The following is a 21,849-nucleotide window of genomic DNA, read 5'->3' as shown; positions in this document are numbered from 1 at the left end:
TACACCACCTGAGGTACAAGTACACATCGATGATTAAGATGGTGGTACTGAAGTTTACTTATGATCCAGATGAAAAGTGAAATTTCCCGTTCAATTTCGAGAGCTCCCCTCGCGATCGTGAACACGTAAAATTTCTGACTCGTGTTAATGTTTGAATGATGCGATGTGGTCATCATGCCCAGCGTATATTCGATGGTCCCCGTATCCCGAGTGCGATTCCGTTTTTGAGCGCGATGCATCGATTATGATAATGAATAGACTGGATCGCGTTTGTAAACACAAGTGCATTTCGAACGATGATAGGGAGTCGGGAACTAGGGCATCTATCAGCGGAAACCAGTTCCAGCTATTATATATTCCAGCAGTCAGGCAGGCAGGCAGATTGACCATCGAGGTGCTTCAATCGCTCCCAAAAACTAAAACTTTATAATGTTGACATCAAGATCTGACGTCATTCCGTGAAATCATGGACCAGTACCGATTCAGTAGCCACTGCCTAAATAAAACGGAAGGAGGATTGCAAACGTTGCAAACGTCATATTTCAAATGCTAAAAATACGCAACAAATTAAAAATAACACTGAAGAATGAGGGGTCCTAAACTACACAATCAAAACAACAATATTGTCATTGACTGATACATTTAATATTGTCATTGCTAGTATGTACATGTACATGTATATTGATATGATTAATTGCCTTGACGATTCCATTGGAATATTGTTTGTGTTGTCCAATTTATATCAATGATGTAGTTTGAGTAAGAAGGACTCAACGAATCACCTTTATTAACATTTGGACATGATCTAGTGATAGCTGTGCCCTAGGGAAGTCCATGCCATGATGTTAAAAAAAACTTCACAGAGTCCACCAAAATTATCACATTTTACACCCTAACAGCCAAAAAACTAAGATCAAGTGTCTGCCTGTAAACACCCGTAACTGCTTTCCAAACGATGGTGGGGTAGTTGCAAACAATTGGAGGTAACTGCAGGGCCCAATTTCACGGCGCTGCTAAGCACACAAATTTGCTAAGCATAAAAAAGTCTGGCTTATAAAAGCAGGTTACCAGCCAAAAGTCTATGTGATTTTTATACTAAGCAAACAACAGCTGAATACTTATCAATAGCAAATCACATGGAGTTTTGGCTGGTAAGTTGTTTTTATAAGCCAGACTTTTTTTGGTGCTAAGCAAATTTTGTGCTTACCGTGCCGTGAAATTGGCCCCTGGTTCCTGCTCAGGATGACCAAATCATACATCTTTGCATTTCATGCAGTTTGATTTCTTAAATTGAAATTTCCCTCAACTTACTGCCCTTAATTTCAACTCCTCTTTGAAAATACATCCACAAATTAACACTACATTTGTTTGCCTCGTTTGGTTAAACGGTGGCAGTATCAGAGCCATTGTTGTGCCTTGCAAAGGTCAATTTAAGACCTTGTGACCGAGCAAAATGAACAAGCTGTTTTTTTCATGTTATGAAAAACTATGCTCTGGTCAAACCCAACTGTGTACATGTATAAATATAGCCAATAAAGTTGATATACAAATGGTATACAACACACTGTTAAATGTGCTTGCATACAGCTTTTTATGTGGGTTGTTGTAGACAATGGGTCCCAAATATGTGCTTAGTCATCATGACGATATATTTTGTGCAAACTACTTAAATTGCATGGCCTCAAAACCTTGCCACATAATAATTGACCACAATAAAGAGCAGGTTACAAAAGAGAACGACTTTAATACCAATGGTAAACTTTTGTAACACTAACATATCTGGATGGTGTATTTTGGACTTATCTTGTCTGTAGGTTTGTAAAACTCTAAACCAAAATTGATCTGATAAAGTTGGGAGCAAAACATTACCTGTAGCCTTGGAGGTGTTGACGCATTAAGTTACACTTGTATGGTTTGTCATCTCAAAAGATCAAGTTTTCTGTGTTGTTAATTGGCAAGGCCATTGAAAACAATGGTAAACCCATCAGATATGTTCCTCCACTGCTGCACATGGGCAATTCCACACTAGCTAATGGGCCAATTAGATAAGTTTATGGATGTTGCATATAAAGGTAAAAGATGAGCTAGTATTTTTTTTCAGTTTTTTCCCCATATCTTGCTAAGTCGAAAGTGACTAGGACAAGACATGACAAAAGATGATATCTTTTTTATTTGAGAAAATAGCAGACATCTTTTCTGTGTGATACATATGTAACGTGGACAGACACACTGCAAGGAAAAGAGTGCTTAGGACAAATTCAGTTTCTAATAGACACTTCCAGTGACATTATTAAGCCATTTTACATTGTTATCAAACAAAAATATAACGGTTTTCACACTGACTTCAAATTTATGAGTGATTAGGGTTACGTACGAACAGGGATAGACATTTTGTGACAAATGTCCAGTCTGTTCTTACGTATAAATCCTGATTATAAACTAGAGGTTCGCGTTTGTTGTTACAAACGCAGAGTGGTCGGGCAGGCAATTTGTTCATGAAACACTGCCGAGTTAAGTTATGAATATGTTTATGTAACAACAAAGGATCACGAAATTAAATCCTTTCCATCACAATAAATTATTTTGTTGAAAACTGCATCTTTAACGGTGTGCTAAATTTCTGTAAACATTTTATGTACACAAATGAGTTATTTCTGGCTTGATGACGTCATTATTAAAAAAACGGGAAGTGAATACTGATTTAGTTCACAATGTTTATTGTGAAGTTAAATAACGTATGCAAATATGGAAAATATAACTATGTTTTTATAACACCTAACTTCCGGTTTCATGACGTCACTAGAATTTGGAAGCAAAAGGTTAACATTAATTGTTATGGTATCGTTAGTTGGGCTACGAAGATATACGACATGGATCAAATGATAGAGTTCAATTTAAAATATGATCATATTTAAATTCTCATCGACGTAACTTCCGATCTGATGACGTCATGAATTTGAAACCTTGCTAAGTTATCTGTGGTTAATCAAAGAACATCAAGGGGCGGTTTGGTAAAATTGGAACCGATGTTCTTCAGATTAAAGAAAACAAACACAATTTTATGTGCCGCTAGGGGGCGCCCTTTCGGATTATGACGTCATCACTGTTTTTTGTGACTTGCATTTCTCACTAAACATTTGCATAATTTATATGTCTGTAGTAAAATGCTTCCACTTTTGTTTTATATTCAGTTTTCACTGCACTTTCGGTAACACCGGAAGTAAAGGTCAAGCGGTTTTGTGTCCGGGAACAAGAAATGTTTCTCACGGCATAGTCTACAACCTCACGAAAAAACGAACACGATACTCTATTTAGTTAAAAAGATATAGCACAAACTGTTTTGTCAAAGTTTGCCCTTAAATCGCTTGTAATTTGATACCTGATGACGTCATGATGACGTAACAAATGTGTAACATCTTCGTAATATGGTACAAGCTCACACAAGTTTTTGTGATTGTACCGTAAACCGTTCAGAAGAAATTTTGCTTTGTTTTTATTTCAGGCTAACGTCCCTTCATTTTGAGTTCACCTAACTTTGACCTTCCAGTAGACCCAGAAGTAAAGGTCAAGCGAGTTTACGTACTGACAAAAAATGTTAAGCAATTAATGGTCTATCTCAATGCACAATACAAACATCATTGATTATTTAGTTCAAGAGTTATAGGTGAAAGTAATTGGTCACTTTTCCACCTAAAATCACTTGTAATTTGACACCCGATGACGAAATCATGAAGTCAGAGTAATATGCACCACTTAGGATGAGGGTCGATATATATTGAAAGTTACAAGTTCCTATCATAAACCGTTTAGGAGAAAACCCGCGGAAACGTGCTGTACGGAAAAAAAGAAAGAAAGAAAGATTAATTGTAACAGATCCAAAGAGTGGTTGGGTTGTGCCCGACCACTCAAATATCAAATAATTCTTCAAATTGACTCTGAGTTTTCTAGGTTTTGACTGATAGCATTCCGCCAAGGTACATCTTCTGAAATAAATCATCATTAGGGGATCATTCAATTTTATGCTTACTTTGAGTGCGTTCGATTACTTCCCCCAGCTTACTCTCGCCTGGCTCCTCGTGTAATGACAGACATGCGTAGTGGAGCTAAATAAACGAAAGGTTTCGGGTAAAGTTTCATGCAAGAGCTGGAAACATGGGCGTCGTCAGGATTTTTGTCTAGAGGGGGCAAAACATATTTTCCAAAAAAAATCCTGTTTTTCTCAACGTATTTTCGATTTATCACTATCAGTTTAAGAGGGGGGTAGGGACATTTTGCCCCCCCCCATCAAATTTATACCAATATGACTTCTCGCCTCTTTTGTTTTTTCTCTCTTTTTTTGGTCCTTTTTTGGGGGCTATTCGAGGGGGGGGGGGGAATGTTGCAACCTGATGCCACTTTTTTTCTTCATATACATGTATCATCTCAATGAAGGTCATTCATTGCAAAAATGATAAGACATGAATCTGGGACATTAAAATATTTCCAATTTTTGTCGGAAAAAATTGTCTTGACTGTGCATAGACTTTGTACACAATTGCGGAAGTGGTGTCAGGTTGCAACATTTTTCCAACGCTACATCCGAATCAATTAACTGTCTATAGAGCACGTCCACACCCAGTGAAAATATGCGGGGACACGCGGACAATAATTCGTAGCCGTAGCTCCATGCATAGAGCTACGTTGGGTTTTAGCTCTATGCTCCGTGGAAGCCCATTTCGGACACTGCCTGAGGCGCCCGCCGGACGTTGCATGGCCTTATGGGATACTTACCCAAAGAACCGGCGCGGCGAGTCGGTTACTTAGGCCAGGCTTGAGTAAGCGCGAGAAGTCATGTGAGAGTTAAATCGAACGCTGTCGCGCTTGCGTGAGTAAGCGTGGGGGTAGTAATCGAACGCACTGTATGGGACTTTATCTAAAATGTCTGTCCTTCGTTACGTATGTATGTATGTAACACTTTTTAAAACAATTTCCACTATATTTTCTAAAATACAACACCAATTATGTCATTTGCAGGTGAGGATATTTGTTCGAAGCTTGCAATGTTTACAGCAAAAATTGAGAGACCAAGATCGTACATGTAGTTTTGTCATCAAAACTTGAAGTCCTTCTCAAATGTCACACATTTGGGCCCATTAGTTTGGAATTCCTCACATACAAGTTTTGCAGTTATACATGTAGCTGGATTGAACATCCTAATATGATACCGGTATATGATACAGTTTCATTGTTACATTATCATATGGAACTAATGCTACTGTACATGAATCAATTTTTATATAAACTGGAAGTTTGCCATTAGAGGGATGTGTGCGATGCAGTTTCCACGGGGATGACCATTGGGAAAGCAAGAGAATCTCTTGTCATTTCGAAGGTCGTGGCAACATTTTGGGTTATTTAGTGCAGTCATCATAACATGTCAAAAAGAGTATGACACCAGCATGTAAATAATGCAATTGAAGTGTACATTGTATAGGGCCGATGTTTTCCCGTTTCAGAAAAGTGCAAATTCCGTTTTCAAAAATCCTAAATTCCGTTTCAGGCTGAAAAATTCTGTTTCACATTTATTCAATACATAAAAAGGCATTTAAAAATATATAATAATTCCAAGACGATAATAAAATAGTCGTTTGGTTGGAACTCGGGAAAATTGCCCCCAAAAATTGCTATTTTATCAATGGCCGATCAATGTACAGACGTTGTATTTAACTTCACCACAGTCAAGTCGTATACTGCACCGCCACCGCCACACACGCAAGAAACATGCAAAAGCCGTACAGGCCAATCCCATCACATCACACACATCAGCTGGCGCGTGGCCGAAGCAAAATTCATGTCCGTCATTTTGTTTTCGCACTAACGTTAGCGACAAAATATGATAGTTTACGGTACATTTTTTGACCGAAGCACAACGTGCATTTCAATGGAGCCAAAGTTAGATGTAATATGAATGGTTGATTGATTGAACGGAGAAAAATAAACCTGCCGATGGAGCAAAAGAGACCCGCAAGAGCGTACCGTGAGTATGATGATTTTCACCCGTGCGCTGACCGACAGCTACGGCGTGCGTCGGGACTGTCCCTCCCATGACTACGCATACTATGGTAGTGATCTCATAACATTTATTGCTCTGATCTTGAACGATTTTGTCCCCCCAAAATTGTGATATAAACACCGCTCATTTTTTATATGGCTCGTCTGTTCAATCAATCATCAACAATTCGTTTTGGACTCAATACATTTAACGAAATTATGTTTTTTTATCAATACACTTGCAGAAGTTATTTTCTTCAGATTCAAATTCCGTTTTCTGTTTCGAGGAGCAGATTCTGCGAATTCTGTCCGTTTTCCGCAATTGTGGAAAACCATTGGCCCTAATTGTGATATTTAAGAATCTATCTGTGAAAAGTTAGTTAACATAATGTGGATATTCTACTCATAAAATATTTTTTTTGGGGGGGGGGGATGCCTTAAAGGGGTCAACGTAAACAGAAAGTGTTTACAAACAAAACTCTGGAAAAGCCTTGAGTTTAACAAAGGAAATGGTTTCACAGCCAGGAGGGAGACTGCCTCATCAACAATAGTCCATGTATACTCAGCAGGGACAACGGTAGGGGTAGGGGATTGAGAGACAAGATAGAGGCGGGACTTGAGGTGGGGGGGGGGGGGAAGGATGAACCGAGGGAGAATGGATGGTTTTGACGGTAATTCATTAACTGCTTTGATCAAATGATCTGATGAACACACATGTACATAAGATTTGCTTCATGGAAAGATATCACTAATACATGTCTCTTTTCATTAGATGACCTTGTATTTACCCCATATGCCCTCTATAATGTTACACCCCAACTATAGCATCATACGATCCAAGATATGTATTGTTGGGATTGTTCTAATTTTAGTTGGGACAGTCCATTAATTGAGGTAATTTCTGCACATGTTGTTGGGGCCATTTCTATGTAACATACATTGTATGAGGGAAGATTTTGCCACTTACCGGTACATAAACTTAGAATTATGTCATATCACCTACATAGTAATAATTCGAAAGAGTTTTATGTTTTTTTTTTCAAGTGTATGGTAGCTTCACTTATATTTCAAAATGCCAATTCAATGTAAAGAGTGACTATTTTTATACCTGTTAATTTTTTTATTTTTTTAATAATCATTGTATTTCAGCATTTGTGTTTTCATTTTCCCTCTTTCAGGCGTGGGAAAGACACACAAAGACGCAGCCTCCGTCACGACAGCGCACCCCATCCCAGCTTCCACAGGAATCTATTATTTTGAAGTCACTATCGTCAGCAAAGGCCGCGATGGGTAAGATTGTGGCCCATACACTCACAATAGAGAATACAGTGGATGTCATAGACGGATGAAATCCAACAGTGATTTCATCCATCTTAAGCTTATGTAGCCTTCTGCTTACAAGTGGAACTAGTTTGGGTCATGGTACCACAGCTACCGGTAGCTGCATATGTGGCAGGCTTTCAGTCAATATGGCCGAGTAAGTTTTCTTGCTAATCAAATATCAGCGGGCAACCAGTCACATGCTATATCACATGACTTTTTGACTGGTAACCCTTTTCAGCTTAGCAAATGTTTCCAGGCTTATTAGGGAATTTCTGTGCTCAGTCAGTGGAGCACCCATGGGGGGGGGGGGGTCTTGACCCCCCAGAGGTTGTCATTTTTTTTTGGTCATGTATTTTTTGGTCACACGATTTGACCTTGGTGATATGTATGTGGCCTATTTTTGAAAAGTATAATTGGGGTGTAAATGGCACCACCAACGTCAATATAGTCAGTCCCCCCCCCCCCCCCCAAAAAAAAAACACCCCAATTTTTTTGCGGCCACAATTTTTGGGCAACATTTTTTGAAAGAATTCAGATTCCTAAAAAAAACAAATTGTGAGCCCCCCCCAAGCCAAATCCTGGGTGCCTCACTGTCATCAGTAGCACAATGAAAGCAATATCAGCTCAATCTTTAAAAATCTATGAAATATAAGCTCTTCTTAATATTCCACAAGTGCTTACAAGTGCATGCAGGTCCTGATCGGCTTCCAGGTTGGCACATGTAAAACTTAATTTGCACTTTTCTTACATGTACATATATCTTCGAATATTTGATCAAATCCAAATTAGAATAATCAAATATGCAAATAGTATTCGAAAATCCACAGCATTACTCTGCACCTCCTTTTGTTCTGATTTCAAAAAAACAACATTCTTACTGTTCTATCCTAAATTCCCCATACTTTGTACACATTTTTTTCTTAACTGACATCTTTATGACATCATCACATGATTTTGTATAGATTTTTGAAAATTTGATCATTAATTAATTGTACGTGAACACAAACAGCATATATATGCAGATAGATGAAAAAAACCATAAACGTTACAAAAATTAACGTATTAATTGTAAAGTAACAATGACAGGCCACTGCATGTGCCTTCGTCAAATCCTAAAACCTTAAGGCAGGTTTGGGTTTTAATAAGGGAATAAATGTGTGCTCCGGAGATTTTTATCACTCTGTTTAAGACCGCTTAGAGTCTGGGTGCTGATAATTACCCGAGCCGGAGGCGAGGGTAATTATCAGCACCCAGACTCTAAGCGGTCTTAAACAGAGTGATAAATACTGACCGAGCACATATTTATTCCCATTCATAAATACCTTTTTGGTAAAAAAATATCAAATAATTCGTTCAAAAAATCCTGATTTTGTTCAACAAGTTCACTTCATGCTTTTTGAAACATCCCTCTAGCAAAATAATGGAGTGTTCAGCTGGCGAGTAAGATGTACATGTAAACAACCCTTTTATGGAGATTGACGCGCGCGTAGCATGTTCTGCGCGAAGTCGCGCAGAACGCACCTGGGGCGTTGCGTTTTGAATTTAGAACTATAAAATTCTGACTCGCTGCTAGTGTTGCGCATGCCTACGTGAGGACTGTGAACGTTCAACCAATGAAACGGTAAGGCACTGGATTTTTAGGAGTCCACATTTTATTGTGACACTGGAAAAGTGTTTAAGACCAGCTAGCCATGTCTTTATCATCCGTGTAAGACTGGCCACGTGACAGGCTCTCGACCAATAGGAATGCGTAAACTGTCTGAGGTATTTATGAATAAATCATAAATATAATACACAGTCACACATAAGGAAGATTCATCATTGCAAGAATGATTATCGTATGGAAACTAATTGTTGATCAATTTTGTAACCAGGAAAAGACGCATGTTCACAACAACAACTTTCAGAACAGCTTATTAATATTATGATTGTTGTATGTACATAACATATGAACCTACAGGTCTGTATACGTGCAAATTTATGGTCATGTACTGGTATACATGTACATGTACATGTACGTATATACATTGTATGGTGCACACCATCTAACGTACAGCATACTGGTACGAATGCATAGATCCAGTAGGCCTATTGATTGTATAAAGTTCAGTGTTGCACTGACCATGAACTATCATACAATGGATGTGTACAGTGCATGACGCTGTTTGTGCATATATACAAAAATGTACATCAGAATAAGACCCCCAAAAGGCCTTGTTATGGAATATTTTTTCCTAATGGGTTAACAATAATTCTTGTTTAATTGGTCCCATTGGACTCTGTAATCTGAAAGAATAGGGTCAAACAGTGTTATGACTGTGAGTATGTACAGTGTGTCACTATTTAGGGGCATTCCTGACACATAGAAATTAGAGGAAAAGATGTCTGTATTAATTTAATTATCAAGGCATCTTGAATTGTGATTGAGTTTTGAACAATAAAGATTTGTTTGTGTAGATCACTGATGTAGCCACTGTATAAAGTACCGGTAATATATTGTTCATACATGTACCGGTACACTCTACATGTACAGTGTACACGTACATGTAATTATTGGCTGGGGAATTTTACATGCACGGTACAATCATATTTAATTGGTGTATGTGGGACATTGCCTGTTTCAGAGAATAACACTTATGCAGAGCCGTCAGAAAATGAAATCATGCTGAAACTGCTGAGATGAAGTGAACTGCACAAGTGTTTTTTGTGCTGCCATACCGGTACATTGTCAAATTCTGTCCACTAGGATTCGGAAAGTGCTGTACAAAATATGACCAGCCATTTTTATTGAGGCAATTTTTTTCCTTTATATACAGGCATGCAACTTTTCCTCGGATCGGCTGATCTCCTTGTTTCTTACTTCTCCTGAATGCCATTACAAATTGAAAAATACGGTACAATGTCTTGTGGGGTTTGGAATGTCCTTGTTTTTTTTTCTAAATTGCCAGTTGCATGCCTGTATAGAATCACCATGAATTACCCTCCGTCTGACCGCTACAGTTTCCAAAGCTAACAAATTGAATGTACACATTCAGTTGCGTGTACGTGTTTGATAGTCTGTGTGTAATGAGACTGAAACAGTCCATCATCCAATTAATAATTAAAAACAGCAATTCATAATTAATTAATGTATAAAGTGCAATTTCCTGTAGAAAATTTGTTCAGACATTATAAACATTTAGAAATAAAAGATCATACAATTGTAAAATAAATTCAACTGTATTTTATTTTTTGTTTTACATGTGGACAAGTTCGGTAGGGTAGATGTTGGCGACATTGCGTTTCTGAGGCAACTCGTTCACCATGCACTAATTCCTTTTAGACTGAAAAAAATATTTGTGTGTGTTACTTAACGCCCTAGAAATTATCTGGATAGGTAGGACGGAAAACAATTTTATTTTGTAACTTTCTTTGTTTACTTTAAGTACCTTTAATGGTATTCTGTTTAAAGGGGCACTAGGTCCTGAAATCCCCGAAAATTTCATGTTTTGGATCGTTTACACGTACTTATCCTATTCTAAACATCTGGTTGAAAGGAAACCAACCTAATGTCTTACCGTTTCTGAGAAAAGACTAAAAAAAACCCGGTTGTTTACATCGGACATGACTGTTCCAGGACGCAGTGTCCCTTTAATTTCTGAATTACCAGTACATGTAAAGATCATGTAAATCAGAGTTCAAAGCGTTCCCAATTAGGTCCTGAAATATCTGAAAAATCAGGTCATGAAATTGTTTTCCTGTATGAAATGAGAAATTTATGTACCACAATGAGGTCCACATCCACCTTGAAATCTTTGGAGAGTGCTTGAGATACATGATGTATGGAATTTTAAATTCGCATTTGGCTTGAAATATGCACAGTATGTCACATGCACAATGTACATGTACATGTACATGTACATGTATACGTGTAGTATGTCATTGTGAAACTTGGCATGTCTTTAACTCATACAATGGTGCACTACTTTGTACTCGTGCATGGATTGTACCCAAAATAGATAACGCTGGTCTGTAGTGAGTCATTATCAAAACTATATCCTTTGTCTCAGTCACAACCCAAAACTCCTAGTCCAATGCACACAGTTGCTTTGTTTGTTGGACCAGTGTACATGTACATGTACTTATATACATGTACCGTTAGGCCTGTGTATTGAGTAGTCCAAGTTACATGTGAACATACAATCATGATACAATATACTCCCTGTGAAATATTGGCCTGTACTAGTAACATAGTGCATTTTCTTTCGCCGTGTACAATGCACAGCTCCATGTGTTTTATGAAGTAAGTATGTAAGTCCAGCTATATGCTCGGATGCAGACAATGTTTGAACTTGGTCCTCACCATCCCGGTGCACTGTGCTTTATCCGAATGCCATGTACATGTACATGAACCTGTTGTGTTCACCATTGCTGGATTGAGACATTAAAATGACCCTTTTTTTTTTACCACATTGGATAGCTCCGGTGGAAGTGACAAACTGCTTCACATGTGTGCGTATGGCGTACACACGACTTATGTTATTTTGAGTGGGCACAAACCAGTTGCGTCTTTGCGTGGCTGTCAGTCAGGCTTTGTCGGAAATGCGTTCAAATATCCTTCACAGTGGTGTCTCCCCCAACTCTCCCATTTTAACTGTTGAGGGGGTACTTGGTGCACGGAGTCTATGCACTGTGCCGGTACATACATTTGTAAATGTAACGCAGGCCCTTTATGTGCAGTTTTGGCACTGCAAGACCCATTACTCTCTGTACTCCCCCCCCCCCCCGGAACTGCCATGCCTGTTACATGTACATGTACTTCCTATACTATAGTGTAAAGCACCAAACCGCTCCAGCACTGTAGGGTTTTATGGAGTATAGGCCTACAGGGAATAAATACATTGTAATACTCAAGTAGTCATGTTGGCATAGGGGTACTTTCCTCGCCTTCCACCACTGTGACCCAGGTTCGAATCCCGCTTGGCTAATATGTGAATTGGATTTTCAGTCCCTACCTGATTCCGTGGGTTTTCCCCATAATATTTTCTTGGCTTTTCCTCCCACCTCTAAAACTGTAATTTCTTCTCAGTGTCTTCTCTCTAAGTTGTGTGATGTTTCCCCTGGGATGCTTTACCGACTATAATATACAGATCTATACAGATACTATGTACCTCATGTGTGAATGGCTTTAGAATTAATATCGCGATATCTAACTGTATGCCTGAATGCACCCGTTTTTGTGATGGAATTTTTCTCCCAACCCAACCATTAGGTACATGTACCAAATGCAGTGATGCAGGCACTCATTTTTTTTTTATTCACAAATCATATTTGTTGACAAATTGGCATTGTAGCTGTTTATAAAAACTGCAGCATTATTCATACATATGTACATGTGTGAAGTACATACAATGTACATGTATGTACATGTAGGATGGAATTAGTGTCAGGGGATATACACATTCAATATTTGGTTTTGCCCTTCGCAGGGGGGATGTACATTCAATATTTGGTTTTGCCCTTCGCAGATGTACTTTTTTATATACACTTTACTCAGTCAGTGTTGTCCAAGAGTGATGAGAGAAAAATCGAGTCCCACCCGAGTAAGCCTGTGTTTTTTTCTCACAAGCCAACACTGAGTACAGTGTTGATATAAAACTACGTTGGTGAAGGGCAAAAACCAATGTTGAACTTAGATGATGTTGGGAAGTCTCTTTTTGCTCTAGAATTTTTTTTGGAATGAACTGGTTGGAATGTACATACATGTATGTGTACAGGTACATGGAGTAAAAGAGAGTGCAAGTCTCACCAGTTCACGTTCACTTTTCATGTGAACATCTTGGTACCAAACATTGTCTAGTTACAATTTACGCGACGTTGCGTGATCAATTTTTTCTTTGGCAGAGTCAGTCTACAGCCCTTAATTGACTGCATTAAGCCTAGTCAGGACACAATGCAAAAAATAGGATATAGGATGTTACACACATTGTAGATCCTATACATGGTGGCTGGATGTACTGTATTCCCCTAAAATCGTACAGGTTTTTAGGTCAACTGGCATGCTCTGTTAAGTTGAAAACAAATATATGATTTACTCAACACAGAGAATTTTGAGTTACATGTACATGTATGTGTATTTTAACATGTATTCACAGAGTGGCTTGACACAATGACAGACTTCAATCAAGTTCAGTCAACGATGTAGAACTTTGTTCTGTTGTATGTATACATTCCTTCCTCCATGATGTATGTAAATATTGTGGTCACATCTTTCTTGTACTTCCTTTCCTTTCTGTAGTGCTTAAGTGACACAGCACTTCATCAAGGTCACATCCATCCATGCACTTTGTGAGTGATATGCATACATGTAACTGCCATGGAATGACTCAATGTCATCGACATTAAAAGACCATTGTGATGTGGCCTATTTTGGTCAGAGCGTACTGTAGTGTAGTACTAGTCCACAACTCCACATGTATACATATGTACATGTTGTACAAGTGTGTATACATGTACTTATTGAAATATTGTGTCATGTAATTGCAATGACAATTAAATTAATGATTGCCTTATTATTATTCACAGTAATTGAAATAGGGCCTAGTTGAATTTTTTTTTTGGCATCACCACAAAATGAGTATAAATTTGACTTTAAAGAATGGAGATACTGGTACAGTGTACAATTAAGTATTTTTAAGAGCTTTCTAATGGCACATGTTTTGGGGTCCTGAGTTCAGTAACAGAAACATACATGTAGACCGCCAACTAAATTGTAAATGTATTGTTTGAGAAAACGGCATTTAAAAATTCCTGCTGGTGTATTACAGTGCATGAACAGTCTACCAATAAAACAGGATGAAAATAGGCTTTCAAAATGTGTTGTTTACATGTATACATTAAACAACCGGGAAAGGTAGAACAGGACTTACAAATTGAGGTTTACCTGAAAACAAAAAATTGACCACCCCTTCAAATTGTGACTTCGCGTCACTGTCCTGCAAAATTGCAATTTCTGACTTAGGCCAACAAAAAATGTACGTGTACATGTATACGTGTACTGGTACATACACGTGTACATTGTACATGTAATGCTCATTTTGTGATGACGTTTTGGAAAGTTTGTAAACGGATTTAGTTCTTTTCATGTAAATGTCATAAATATTCACGCATGCTGTAAGCCTGTTCGATATCCATTTATTTTTAAATCGGCATATCGTGAAAAAAATATCAGATATCGCGATATTATCGTGATGACGTCATTTTTCCATTCATGGAACTATATAACATCCAAAAAAACACGACCGAAGTCACCATCCACTACCGCGAAAAAAACCCCAATATGTCCTGAACAAAATTGTCAATTTTATTTGACTAGAGTCTCATTTACTTTGCCAATTAAGTAGAAAACAAATTCCACATTCAAATATCGAACAAAATTACCTTGAAATGTTGGATACAAATGTGCAAATTGAAATATCTTGAGGAAAGAACGAAGCACTAGCACGCAATGCACGCCACATTGATGCCCACGTGCACTCATAGTAAGACCGTGCACAGCCAACACCATTTGCGGTCAAGGATGTGCTTCATTGTAAACAATTTGCCAGTATTTCCACCTTTTCAGAATTACAAATAATATTTTTTTTAATGGAGTCCGAAATATTTCCTTGTTCAGAAAAGTTCTTCATCGTTACAAACTAACAAAATATATTTTTTTCTAAAAAACTTTTTCGAAAAACGATGTTAACTCCAAAAAGAGGGTGAAGCACCCCTTTACAAAAATTAATGGATCAGTCCAATTTCTAGTGATGAATTTTCTGTCTTTGAACGAAATAAAAGTCACGATTGAACAGTTAGTTTTCGACGTTTATTGTTGCTGAAAATATGAACTGATTTCATAAGTTTGGCACAGTTTTGGCACTAAGCAAGTGTAAGTGCCCAGGCACAACCACGGAAGAGACGGAACGAGTCAGGAAAATACCTGCAGGAAAATTTGATCTTCGCTTTTTTTTCACCCAAACGACATCCGCAATACGCTATGGCGTTTTGGACTATACTTTTCTAAAAACATGAGAAGAAAATCTAAAATATATAAATATATGACATTCGGACTTTATTTCCCTTTTTATAAAAATCCTCCCAAGCCTCAGGTTAGAAAATAAAAAAATATTAGGTGCAAAACCGTGAATCGAACCCGCAACCTCGCGGTGTAAAAACACAAATCTGTATCGACTGAGCTGTCGCACTGCTTGCTTCAACTTGGGGAAACTGTAGTGCGTACGTATCATAAAAGTATCGTAGAGGGCGCTTAACGTACCGTATGTGGATGTCGTTTGGGCTGGAAAAAGAAAACTTGTGGGCCCGGCGAGGTCTCCCCTGGCCGCGCGCCGAAACGAAACATTCACTTCGCAACGTCATAATCTACAATTAGTTGTGGTGTTTTGTCTGTACAACTTCACATTTCCGTCAAAACAAAACAGGCACCGTATTTTCTTTGCGAAATGTCAGAGACTTTGTTTCACTTCGGTTAACTTAGACGCACGTGATTACGATTTCGGCACTTGGTATGTGGGGCGAAATTGAGAACAATCAGTTAAAAAGATGGTCTGGATTGTGTTGTTTGTACTGCCACGTGGAAGACGCAAAATCCAATACACGTGACGTTAGTCAGTTGGTTCCGCCCCTGAATAGGTAAGACCTAGCGGTACAATGCTGTAACAGTGAATTTGTGGTTTGCGGTTTTTCATGGGAGTGCTTTAGCGGCACATTTTGAACTCAAGGGGTTGATTTTAATGGTTACAAAAGCGGTGCTACAAAAGAATAGGCCTATCGCAATATTTTTCGGCATATCGAATTCCACGATGTGCCGATTTTTTTTAAAGAGATCGATAAGATTTCCGATATGAAAATTAAATCGAAATATCGTGAAATATCGTCATACCGAACAGGCTTAGCATGCTGATGGTGTTGGATTTGCGTGAGGGAACTGGACAATGCACATTCTATGTTTTATACATTCGTACATGTATTGAACTCATTAGTGTAAACGACATGTACATGTACAGGTACATGTACATATATGTACATGTAATTAAAAGATTGAAGTACATGTACATATATGTACATGTATGTACATATACGTACATACACGTACGTGTATACGTACATGAATTGACGTTGATCCTTTTTGTCAGTTTTGTTTATACTGACAAGAAACCTGATCTGAATGTAATTAATTTAAAAGAGAGTAATTGACAACAAGTTTAAGCACCAGTTTTTGGCTAGTCTAATGCACTGTACAATGTACACTGTATGCATACAGTGTATGTTGTACATGTACAGTGCATTAGACCTGGTACATGTACATGTACATGTACCTGTATATAATGTACATGGCTACAACATACATGTACATGTACATGTATCCAGTTCATGTACATGTATGCGGTGTGTACCGCGCTATGTTGCGCAGAATCCAGCGATGTTTTACCGGCGGTTTAAAACCACCCACGTGACAGGCTCTCGACCAATAGGAATTGCTAAACTCTCTCAGCTATAATTTGTGAATTTATTTTTATGAAAATACCGTAGCCGTGTATCATCGCTATCAATATCCCTTGATACACACATACACAGGCTGGTAAGATGACTTGTTGGGACTGTGTGTGTGAAGGGCAATGAACCCTGGCATTTGATGTTGTGGATTCTTCAGCCATATATCTCCCCCCAGCTGAGAAGTAGATCTGGACGGAGATGTGTCGTCTCCGAGTTAGCATACCGGTCTGTCATGCCGGCAGTGTCTGTTGCGACGGGGTGCCAACCCGAAACCTAAAGATGACGTCTACATGTAAACCCATGGGTGTTCAACTTACGAGCTGTCGGCTTTTAAAGGCACTGCCGCAACGCAAGAGTTTAACCGAGACATTGTTGCCAATTGATTCCCAAAGAATTCCTAGAGAAGAAAATAAAGTGAAACATGTAAACCTGCCATGGAAGTTTCCTAAGATGCCAGTGAGAGTGTTGGCGCACAAGGACTTATTAAGTACAGAGAGTATTTGTGCAATTTGGTCATTGTGCAGTGTTGGATTTCAGGAATGTAAAGTAGCTTCCTTGAATAAAAAGGAAAAAAGGTTGAATTCCCTCACTTTACTCACAACATGTGTCAAATTTCACCAAAGTCTATAATATCATGTTAAATAGATACCCGAAAGTCATTTACCCTAGTCCCCTAGACCCTTTTTGCTAGGAACTATCCTCAATCCTGCAAAATCCTCCAATTGCCGCCATGTGGTTTAAGCCTCAATCCTCCCAAATCATCCGTTATTTCTTGAATTTGTTCAGTGGAGGGGTGACCATTGCCTCAATCCTTCAAAATCCCCCAACAATCACTGTCAATTGGTTGAGGCAGTGCTGCTTGAGGCAGTGCTGCTGACATTCAGAGGCAGTGTGCATGATGTCCAGCATAATGCAAGGGTCAATTATGCATGGCTAAATATAAACAATGCAGGGTACTGTACAGCCTACAATCTTGACACAGTGCATCCTCCAAAATCAATCAACACTTTTCTGCCATTCAGCCTCAATACTCCAAAATCCTCCAAAAACCGCCTGGAGGATTTTGAAGGATTGAAGAGGGTGAGGGTTAATTTGGAAAATAGATAAAAGTTTAATTTCTAAAACTTAATGATGAAACTACGCAGCCGTAAATCTGTGCTTCTATCGAATTAGATACAAGTACTGAGCTCCAACAGCTGGTTAGATGATACTGGTACACATGTTTGTGAAAAATTCCAATTTCATTGAAGTGCCTGTTTTTTTGTCTGATTATGTTTATGAGTCATTAATTGACACATGCTGTGCATGTATGGCTCAAAACCAGGGGTTTGTGACCCAGTACTGGATACAAAATAAAAGTGCATGTGTTTGTCATCACATATGCCATCTGGCAATCTGTATAATATTTTTCGGTTATGTGACATTTATGGTGGTGTGGTTCAAATCATTCTTTTTCAACAATCTACATGCAGTGTACATTAATTTTCCTTGAGACCATTGTATGCAAATATATCCATTTTAGAAGTTATGTAATATTTATGTCGGATAGTCGTTAATGTACAATGTATACATTTTTTTTCTGTGAAAGCACAGTGAGGCAGAAAAAATGAGACACTGAAAATGTGAAAATCTTTAAGCCCCCAACATGTTGTTTGTTGTATACATCATACATGTGGATGTTCATCATGTACATGTACATGTTTATGAATTGAATGTACATGTTTAGTACATGCAAATGTACTACAAGTACATGTACTTTATTTTGACTGTGGGTTGGCTCTTTAATATACATGTACATGTAATACATTAGTGAACTATTTGTTCAGGTACAAAAGTTCAAGGCAAATACCTTTGCCGAGATGGTGAAGAGGCCAGACAAGATGCAGTATTATTTTTCTACATGTACATGTACATGACGGCTCATTCAAAAAGATCCATCTGTGTTGGGAAACTGAAAGATACTTTGTTTTTGAAACACCACATTATCGTTGACTGCTCTGGTGTAGTCCATGGCATTTTGTACAACGGAGGGTCCCAATTGGTACCAGTGGGGAAGCCAAGGGTACCGGGTACCGGGTACCATTTGCCCTTGAGGCCTTTTGAGGGGTAAAACCAATGGACTGTTATTACAACAGAACAACAGTTGTTTTGTTTTACCATGATGTTTTTTTTTGTAACTTGCAAGTCTTTAAAGGGAATGTACAACATTGGCTTTTCAGAAATACAGTAAACTCCGGCTAAGACAGCACTCTTGGGACCAGAGAATTTGTGACGACTTACGCGAATGTCGGCTTCTGCTGCAAGTCGTCATTTTGCCGACTTCGTCATTTTGCCGAAAAAATAGATTGAATTAATGGCCTATGCGCATCTGTATCTGGATCATGCAAACAAGATTTATGGCTAAAATTCAAAGGCTTTGATTTACCCTGGTTTATTTCTACATCCATGGTTGATCCCAGCAAATCCTCAATGTTTATCATCACAAACAGGCTGTGGTATTGATCACAGAAAGTCATACATACTAGTACATGTACTTACGTACGTATGTACGTACGGTACGTCTGAAGCAAGGACGGCGCGGCCCGCTAGCATTAACAGTGGTACGATATACAGATCGCTTGCATACTGTACGTCCATGTATGTACATGTACCATAGTGTACATTGTGCACGTACGTACGTGTACAGTCACGAATTAAATGTGCATGGTACTGGTACAATAAGGGGACCCCCAAAATGAAAAGAGCGCATGCGTGCAGTCGAGAGGGGTACTGGTATTGATGGTAAGGAATCAACCTCTGTACGAGATCTTGCTGCACCATGTTGGTTCCCATCATGCCTTGCGCGATCTCAACCCCTGGAATTGTGTAATTTTGAAGAATCAATGCTTTCAAACATAAGGTTTGGACGTTGCGTTATTTAGCAAAGATTTGTATTAAAGGTACATACCCCTTTCGTCCCTTTACAACCGCAGATACAGGTTTTTTTAGCGAAAAACGAGGCTGCCATAATCCATATCGTACAGGCATCATGCAGTTTTGAATATTCGTACGTGACGTGACTAGCAAAGCACGCGAGCGCATTATTGGCGTGCCCGGCGTTCAATCTTCGAAATTCCCCGCGCGGTACAGTGTGTACGCTCTGAATAGCCAGTCAGCATCGTTTACGTGTACATCACGGCCAGGGGTTAGTGAAGGAACGCGCACGCGCCCATGGAGTCGAGGCTGGTATGGAATGGACATGTTCTTCGTGTAAGCGAACAATGCACACAATGTACAGACTGTGCATGAAACAGTGTACATGTACATGAACACGTGCGATTAGTGTACACGTGCTGGCCGATGCATCAATCACGGGCTGTGCCATTTATAAACAGATGTCAGTTAGCAGTGTGTGCAAACCGCAGAGCACGATGCCGACTTAAAGGGAAGATACAACATTTGCAAACATCAAAAAACGAAATTATCAATTTATCACAAAATATCTTACTGGATTGTTAGGGAATGACAGTCCAAAGCATCCTGTAAAGTTGTGGCTCCTGGTGTGCTGACATTTTCAAGAAAAAGTGTATTTTTCCAACGCTGGTCAGCCGACCAGCGTTGGAAAAAAACTGGCTTTTTTCCAAAAAGTGCTCCTACTTTTTTATATTTTGTTTGTCTGCATTTTCTTTGCAATTGATTACACACCTGTGAAGACTCCAACCCTGCTAGACTGATTCTCTGATCTTACAATTCCCAAAAGGCTATCAATTGCTCCGTTTCATATTAAGTGGGGTCAGGGAACCAGACTACAAGAATATGATTGGTTTTCTTGTTTTTTTCCAGCATCTGCGAACCCAAAACGTGAAACAAGTCAGTTTAACAATATTTGCTATAACATACTAATCCTCCAAATCCATATATATCTGAAAATTGCAGCAAAAGCAAATGTTGTACATTCCCTTAAATGCAGAGGAATTTGTGTGGTTTTGGAAATGGGACTGAAAGTAACACGCCGACATAGGCGAAATGGCAGCTTACAAAGGCCGACTTAGAAATGAAAAAAGGTCAATGGAAATGCATTAGAAACAATCGGGACTTTCGTCAGACCGATTTAAGCGATATGACGGTTTATACGATGTCGGTTTAGCCGGAGTTTACTGTAAATGGATTTGGAGGATTAGTACGAAAAGACAAGATAAGTTTGCGATAACACCATGTGAATAAATCTCTTTTGTGAGTATGTGTGGTTCTGAAAAGAACCGGAGGGACTCAACATTTCGAACAGTATGCTCTGCTCGTCCATTACTTCAGTCTTTGATGAAATATGCTGCTGCGTTGACATGTAGGGCTGTCCCGAATATACGGAATATTCAATTACTGGATCATCAGCCAAACACTCCAATACATTTTTGCCAGTTGGAATAGTTGAAAATAAAAAAACTTTGCACACACCACTGTGATCTATGTTAATTTAATCGTGAATAAAATCACTGTTTTTAGATGCCACTTTTTGGTCCTTGGTAAGTTTTTTGTTGACACCTATTTGGTCCCATTCTTTTAGTTGGGTAAAGTCCCTTGCCAGTTATACAGTAATAAGCTAAACTGCAAAACACCAGCGGCCCATAAGATCCATCGCCGCATGCAAATTTGAACCTGCGCGCCATGTACCGGTATGCAACTTTTGACCAGCGAGGAAGGCAGCTGCAGCTGGCGCCACATGTAGAACATGATCGGTGAGTTGATTCGGTCAAGTGTAGTTTTGAATAATCAAATACTAAATTATTTGAAAATGGACATCCCTATTGATTTGCTCGTGGTGGTTCTATATATCAACAAGGGCATACCCCAGCTAATGTCACTTACATGTAAAATGTTAGATGAAAATGTTCTGAAGTCTTGTGGACCGAAGAACGGTGATGTACATGTACCCCGGGAAAACCATTCATGTCATAATGTGTATTGAAATCAAAGTCGGCATAACAA

At 38.8% G+C, this 21,849-nt stretch overlaps 1 protein-coding gene across 1 annotated transcript in view; it reads left to right on the top strand.

The window, feature by feature from the left end:
• Window positions 1-21,849, top strand: part of LOC119744398 (ran-binding protein 10-like) — a 48,529-nt gene that overhangs the window by 1,314 nt on the left and 25,366 nt on the right. Inside the window, exon 2 of the mRNA XM_038220318.1 lies at window positions 7,209-7,320. Within this exon, the coding sequence (XP_038076246.1) occupies window positions 7,209-7,320 (112 nt within the window). The remainder of the gene's footprint in view (window positions 1-7,208; window positions 7,321-21,849) is intronic.

The sequence above is a fragment of the Patiria miniata genome, unplaced genomic scaffold (assembly GCF_015706575.1).
Source record: "Patiria miniata isolate m_02_andy unplaced genomic scaffold, ASM1570657v1 HiC_scaffold_12, whole genome shotgun sequence".
Classification (NCBI taxonomy): Eukaryota; Metazoa; Echinodermata; class Asteroidea; order Valvatida; family Asterinidae; genus Patiria; species Patiria miniata.
This window is presented reverse-complemented; position numbering and strand designations above follow the sequence as displayed.